At 36.1% G+C, this 7,369-nt stretch overlaps 1 protein-coding gene across 4 annotated transcripts in view; it reads right to left on the bottom strand.

Moving 5' to 3' along the window:
• Positions 1–983: 983 nt before the first annotated feature.
• LOC125258169 overlaps positions 984–7,369 on the bottom strand; it is a 12,571-nt gene continuing 6,185 nt past the window's right edge. For 3 of the 4 annotated variants that reach the window (XM_048175049.1, XM_048175050.1, XM_048175047.1), the window contains 13 exons: positions 6,688–7,059; positions 6,501–6,602; positions 6,139–6,371; positions 5,877–6,055; positions 5,702–5,795; positions 5,264–5,614; positions 5,047–5,164; positions 4,832–4,923; positions 4,582–4,744; positions 3,997–4,101; positions 3,449–3,613; positions 2,660–2,842; positions 984–1,772 (listed from right to left, as the gene is read on the bottom strand). In XM_048175049.1, coding sequence (XP_048031006.1) covers positions 1,558–1,772; positions 2,660–2,842; positions 3,449–3,613; positions 3,997–4,101; positions 4,582–4,744; positions 4,832–4,923; positions 5,047–5,164; positions 5,264–5,614; positions 5,702–5,795; positions 5,877–6,055; positions 6,139–6,371; positions 6,501–6,602; positions 6,688–7,059 — 2,372 coding nt within the window. In that variant the 3' untranslated portion in view covers positions 984–1,557. The remainder of the gene's footprint in view (positions 1,773–2,659; positions 2,843–3,448; positions 3,614–3,996; positions 4,102–4,581; positions 4,745–4,831; positions 4,924–5,046; positions 5,165–5,263; positions 5,615–5,701; positions 5,796–5,876; positions 6,056–6,138; positions 6,372–6,500; positions 6,603–6,687; positions 7,060–7,369) is intronic. The other variant, XM_048175048.1, reaches the window with a different exon arrangement.

Below are 7,369 nucleotides of genomic sequence, written 5' to 3'. Positions count from 1 at the left end.
ACTCATATGGATAGAGTCATTAAATGGGGGTGCAGTCAATTATGGTAAAAATTGATTTTCACCTATTTAACAGTCAGATATTTAAAATATTAGCACACAAATGCTATTTACAATCACTTTAATACCTAAGTGTACTCTTAATTCAGTATTTATAAACTCTGATTCTAAGTAATAAGTAATATTTATTTAAAACTACAATTCCCTCTAGCATCGCCATGCCGCTCGCATCAAATTAGCACCATATTTGTAGTTTTACCGGTTAGCAAAGTGTTGCTGTGAATAGGGTTGTAAAAAGATATATCTACGGAATATACCAAACATATTGTACAGCCGAAGTCGTACTTACACTGTATTTAGAAGATCTATGTTAAGAAAAAGTAAAGATGTTGGTTTATTTAAGATATTTTAGAGCAGCCTAATAAAAACATTAAAAAAATAAATAAAATAAAATAAATAAATAAATAAATAAAAAAAACAACTTATTAAGGTTAAGTACGTGTTGAAAGTTTCAAATCGTTTGTTTGGCCCATTGCTTTACTAACCTGCCCTAGTGTGCTTATGCTAGCATTAGCAGTTAGCAGTGCATTTCGTGTAGCCTAAAGATTGTGCTTTATAAAATAATGCTATTTGGGTGAATATGGCGCTGTTTGTATTTCATTAGCGTTTACTTTCGCACATGAAAAAAAAAAATAGTATTTACTATAGTAAATTGTAGTAGACTGTATATATTAAAGTATGTACAACACTTCGTTAATGAATGCTACAGCATACTGTTGTTAACTACTAACTGATAAACTGTAATATACTTTACTATTAGTAGAGTAACCTGTATATCCTATTTGTAGAAAACTCAGTACAGTATTGGATAATTTGTTTACTATAGTTGTCATATTACAACAACTATAGAACAATAGTATTACTGTAAATTACTATAGGCCTAGTATTTTTTCATGCTGACATGCTTAAAAATGACACAAAAACTGTTTCAATTTACCCCAACCATCAATTTTTTTTTATTATTGTTTATGATACATCAGTTTTGACAAGAAGTTAAAAACTGATGCATGTTCTCCATCATAGTTTCTGCAACCACTTCACCAAATTTGGAAAGCATTTTGGAAAAGATGTATTAAAATGGTAATTGTGTACAGGCAAAATAGTGTAAAGTGGTGCAAGAATAAAAATAAATGGGTGCATGTTTGTGTGATGTCATCCAGGAGATGTCTTCATTTTTCTTCCTTGCTGTCGCCATAAATACGGTATATGCCATGATCCTACAGCTGTTTGGGTCCATGTTTTTTTAAAAAGCAAAATTTGGGTTATCATAATCCATTTCACTTAAGCCTATAATTAAAAGGTTCAATTACATCTACATCACTGAGCATGAAGTATCAGGGTCGCAAGTACAGCTAGACTTTATGTATTGCATGTGATCTTACATGTGTTGTACAAACTTGTACAAGATAAAAATACAAACTATGACATAATGATTAGGACAAGTGTGACAAGTTATTAGGACAGATGCCAACTGATGCACATGACACAGCTGTAGCTCATCTATAGTTCATCATCTGTAGAGGCATCTGTGGAGACATGCTCATATGGGTCTTCTTCTTCTTCTTCTTCTTCTTCAACAACAGTTCCACCATTCCCACAAATTTGGGAGTATGTTTCTTTCACAGCTACCATGTCTGTCTTGAGTGCCTCAAGGATTTGGAGGACAGCACTGCGCAGGCCATGGTATGCTTGACCAGAAAGTCCTGAAGGGTAGCCTAAATATCAAATTGGGATAACAATAAAAAAGTATTTAGGAGTGAACACCAAATATGGCACTATGTATGAATTAGTATATCTAAAACAGTTTAATATAACTACATGAATTAAACAAACAGCATTAAAGGTTAGCTCACCCAAAAATTAATATTCTGTCGTTCATTACTCTCCCTCATGTCGTGTCACACCCGTAAGACCTTTGTTAATCTTCAGAACACAAATTAAGATATTTTTGATGAAATCCGATGGCTCAGTGAGGCCTGCATAGCCAGCAATGACATTTCCTCTCACTAAAATCCTTAGAGGTACTAAAAACATATTTAAATCAGTTCATGTGAGTACAGTGGTTCAATATCAATATTATAAAGCGATGAGAATATATTTTGTGTGCAAAAAAACTATAGTGATGACCGATTTCAAAACACTGCTTCATGAAGCTTCGAAGCGTTAAGAATCAGCGTGTCAAATCAGCAGTTCAGAGCGCCAAAGTCACGTGATTACAGGAGTTTGACACTTTATCCGACTCATGATTCGACACGCTGATTCATAACGCTCCGAAGCTTCCTGAAGCAGTGTTTTGAAATCGGCCATCACTAAATAAGTTGTTATTTTATATTCTCGTGGCTTTATAATATTAATATTGAATCACTGTACTCACATGAACTGATTTAAATATGTTTTTAGTACATCAATGGATCTTGACAGAGGAAGTGTCATTGCTCCCTATGAAGGCCTCACTGAGCCATTGGATTTCATCAAAAATATCTTAATTTGTGTTCCGAAGATGAACGAAGGTCTCTTACGGGTGTGGAACAGAATGAGGGTGAGTAATTAATGACATTTTTCATTTTTGGCTGAACTAACCCTTTAAGAAATTAGTACTCACTCTGTGTGGCCAGGTCATCTGATAGTACACTAGCCTGGTCCTTCAAGGCCCTGTAGCTTCTTGTAAGATGCGTCCAATGTTGTTTCATTTCTTCTACAAGAATAACCTCTTCCTCAACCAGTCTCTCCAGCTGCATCACCTTGTCGAAAACCTTCTTCTTCACGCCTAAGGAAGTGTCAGTTTCTATGAAGACAAATGACATATTAAAATACTACCTCATAAAGGAATAGTTCTTACACAAACACATCGATCCGCTTCAGAAGGTCTTTATTAACCCCCGGAGCCGCGTGGAGCACTTTTATAATGGATGGATGCACTTCTATGGACTTTAAAACTGATCTACCCATTCACTGCCATTATAAAGCTTGGAAGAGCCAGGACATTTATAACTCTGATTGCATTCGTCTGAAAGAATAATAATTTTAATTTATGGGTGAACTAACCCTTTAATGCCTTTTTGTGAGTAAAATCTGTACAATTCTTTGTCCCTAGAACATAGGCAACAAGTAACTGGTGTTGAATCTACAGTGTGGGAAAAGAAAAGGGCTAACCACCTTGACAAGTTAATCTGAGGAGTCAGACCTTTAGTCACTTCCTCTGAAGTGTAGTTTGAGTAGGCAAAAAAGACAAAAGTTTTAAAAAACAAAAAATTGGAATATTGTCTGCACATTTCTATTGTCTGAAACAAAATGAAAAGCACATAGGCCTCTTTCCTTTGAAAGTCAGAGTTTAATGAAGTAAGTGTTTAATGAGGATTCACTAAAATGATTAATGTCAAACTTTACATACCAGAATCCCAAGGCCAGATAGGGCTTTCTGTTGCCAGAAGGTCTTCAACTGAATCTACAAATACTGTGGTGGTTGGAAGATCATTGTATTGGGATATGGCATTAAACAGCTTTTTCTTATCCTCTCGAATCCGTCTTCGGATCTTGTGTCGCTGTTTGTTGCGGTCTGCAGAAAAACAAAAACAAACAGTAAAAACAGGTTTAAGGAGGATACGCATAAAATTGGTCATTGTGCTAATGGACATCCAAAAGGCACCTTACAAATTATGGTATAAAGCTCACATAACATCAGCAAAGCCATATAAATAACCTGGAATGTGGCCAATGTTCAAGTAATGCAGGGAGTTGTGTGATGGTAACATTGGACATATAGGAAGGTAGGACTGTTCACACAATGTACAAAGGTTATGTAGTGGTTTAAGTGCAGTGTGTTGACTGAAGACTATGTTAAGAGTTAAAATGTGATAATTTAAATTACTTAGTTATAGCCATAGATATCACATTTTAAAATGACTTCCACAAGTACATGAAGGCTTGGAGGCTACTTACCAGTTGCTCTATACAGATCCCTCTTTTTCTGCTGGATGCCCAAGAATAAGCCTTCAATCAGATGTTGCAATGCCACTGGATCATCTGTTCTGAGGTCATCTGGAGCTGTAAAGAATTTGAAGGTATGATCAGTATCATACATCTTCTGTGCCATCAAAAATAGAGCAATTATACCATTTCTATAAAACACCTTATACAAACATATTTCAGCCTAAGGGGGTTGACAATATGGGAAAAGGGGGATTTAATAAGAAGAATGTAGTAGGAATACATGTAAAAACAAAAAAGGACATCCACAAACGTTCTGCCAAAGAACCTGAAAACATTTGCTCAGTTTGCTAATTTTTTAAGGGTGAATAAGTATAATAAAGTTTTGAAGGAGAAAGCTACACCCAAGTTTACTTATTAAAAACACAGAGTTCCCAATCATGCTAATCTTTTAATACCGTTTGGTGTGGCCCCTTAATGTCACTTAAGGGGTCAGGTGTTAAAACACAAACCAGCAAGGAAAAATAACTTATTCAATCATTTTTAAATTTATGATAATTCTCTATCAATAAGAGACAGCAACAAGTACATACTTACTGTCAACTGCCCACTGTCTCACATCAGTGACCCACTGTTGCAGTTCCTCTTCAGACCTTTGTGTGCTCTTCTTTATAGCCTCAATGTCATCTTTGACTTCCTTTGTCTTTCGGATAGTCTCAAAAGTATAATTAATGGAAAGTCTCACAAACCTTTGGCAATACTGAAAGTATTAGATACTAAGTATATACAATCAGTGGACAGTTTAAATTTAACCTTCATTGATGAAATCTTTATTTTTTTTACTTACCTTCAAGTACCGTGTAGACAAGTACTTGTGCAGGTTTCTTTTTTTTCGCACATTCCATCCTCTGGCATGCAATGTGATCATATCTACTCGTGCTGTAATGATGAAAGAGTTAAATGTGCCTTTCATCTAGTGGTTAGTCATCAAGTATGATGAATGAAAGGGAAAAAAAAATTAACAAATATAATGTTACCAAACTTTAAAAAAGGACCACTTACCAGCCTTACTCATGTATTTTGTTGTTAGAGCCACACGGGACAAAAAGCTGTTCACTTGTTCAACTTCTTCACCGATGGTTGTACCTGCCCCTGTTTGGTTTTTGCCACCCCACTGCACCTACAGCATACACATCAGATGTCCAAACTACCATTTTGATGTCCCTGAACTTTGTATTTTCTCTAACAATATGGTAAGTCCTTTAAAAATATCACTTACCTCACATTTTGTTGAGTGGCCCTTTGCATGCATAACTGAGAGAAATGGCTTCATCTGAGTCAAATTTTGCATTTCTGGGAATGCTTGAGCCACCTTTTGCAGATAGGGCCAATATCGACACATGATGTCAGTGCAGAAAAACTTGCAGTTTGTCTTTGTGGCCAGTTCGTTTTGCAAAAACAGAGGGTATGCAAATATCTCTCCCCTAAACATGTTCAGACCTCTAAGCAATATGCAGTGTCTGCAAACTGCCACCTCTAGGCCTTCTTCATCACATTTGGTGTTTGTCTTCTTAGAGGTCTCCCTGGCTGCAGCCCATGTTGATGTTCCACAGATGCCTTTTCCATGTATCTTTAACACAATGTCATATCAAATAAATACACAAACTAAATCCAGATTTACTTTGTACAAACCCAAGTCTTTTGACAAATATCTTACTGGATTGGTCTTCTCACGAACACAATCAACAAATGTTGCTACATCTTTGTCATTGGCAAGAAAAACTCCATCAAAAAACGGTTGTTCCTCTGCCCTACACAAATAAAATACGGTAATGTCCAAAAATATATTCACAAGAAATGTTGACAGTGAAAAGTTATCAATAATAATATACCCCTTTGTTTTGCTGAATCTATATAGTTTTCGGTTTCCATCTGCAGACACAGCAACTGTATCTGGGGTGCAAGCTGGGCAAGTGAAGTGGTCAATGCCACAGAGTTTCTCTCTTTTATGACGACAATATGTCCATTCAAGGAAAGCTTTTTGGAAGACGTCGCCACAAATGTTACCACTCTGGAATTATCAAAATTTGAATAAGTGACATGATAGTTAGACTTGCATAAATGCAGAAAACAAAATGGCTTTCCAAATCTTACCCTTCCAAATTGTTGTGAGCGCTGTTGTAACATTTTCACAAATGCTTGTCTTGAAAGCCCAGGTGCAGTGATCTTCAGGTCCTCAAAAGATTTGAAAAGGTCTACCTGGTATATAGTTTGAAACCCAACAGTACCTGGCCAGTAACCACTAAACAGCAGGTCCACCACCTCAGGTGTCCATGATGCATGACATGTTCTGCAATTCATAACTGGCAGGAAGATGTCATAGCGACCTGCAAAGAAAAAAAAAAAGGAAAAAAAATAAAATAAAAAAAATAGTAAACACACATTGATACTCTTCAGTCATCTCTCAGCAGGTTAAGCAAATAGAGAAATACAATACAAAACATTGCAAGTCATACCATTTATACAGATGAGTACAACTGATCGCCCAGCGACAACAGACAGGTTTTGAGGGTCACAATCACAAATTTTGTCAGGTTGTGTAATGGGCAGCAAACACACTAGATGAAAGGAAAAATATATTACATTTAATATATTAAAAAAGGAAATAAATAAGTTGTTTTTAAGCTATGAAGTACGTCTTACCTTGTTCATATATGATATTTTGGCCACTGAGGTCTTGAACAGCAGTTGATGGAGGGACAGGTTTATAGAACCCATCTATAAGAGTCTCTCTGTTGTGAAAAAACATATTTTGATGCATAGAAACGTCACACTGCCCACAGTAACGGGGTTTTGGCAGACAGTCTTTGCATCTGATGACTGCTTCTTTCATGTTGCAATGATCACAAGGACCACGACGCACGCAGTCTGAAGCAAGCAAACTGTCAAGAAGTTTTGGCCTTGCTTCCTGCCAACGTTCTTCAGACAAGGTTTGCCTCAATGCCCAATCATGAGATGCTGTTGATCTGGGTTCATCACAGTCCATTGCATTTTGGAGTAGATGTAGTTGTAAATCTTGCAATAAAAAAAAATAAAAATTACATTAGAGTTCCTTACATGTCACAAGCTTGTAAACCAAGAGCACAAACTCAGTTTATGTTGTTTAAAAAGACAAATAATCTCCTGCAAATTTGTACATTTAACATAAAATGTTGGCACTTTTATCCATTCAGATGGACTTTATGAAGACAGTGATACAGTTCTGATAGGTCAAAACATTTAAAGGGTTAGTTCAGCCAAAAATGAAAAATGTCATTAATTACTTCACCCTCATTCTGTTCCACACCTGTAAGACCTTCGTTCATCTTCAGAACACAAATTAAGA

Source organism: Megalobrama amblycephala, linkage group LG22, assembly GCF_018812025.1.
Source record: "Megalobrama amblycephala isolate DHTTF-2021 linkage group LG22, ASM1881202v1, whole genome shotgun sequence".
Classification (NCBI taxonomy): domain Eukaryota; kingdom Metazoa; phylum Chordata; class Actinopteri; order Cypriniformes; family Xenocyprididae; genus Megalobrama; species Megalobrama amblycephala.
Note: the sequence above shows the minus strand (reverse complement) of the source record. Positions and strands in the feature narration are given on the sequence as shown.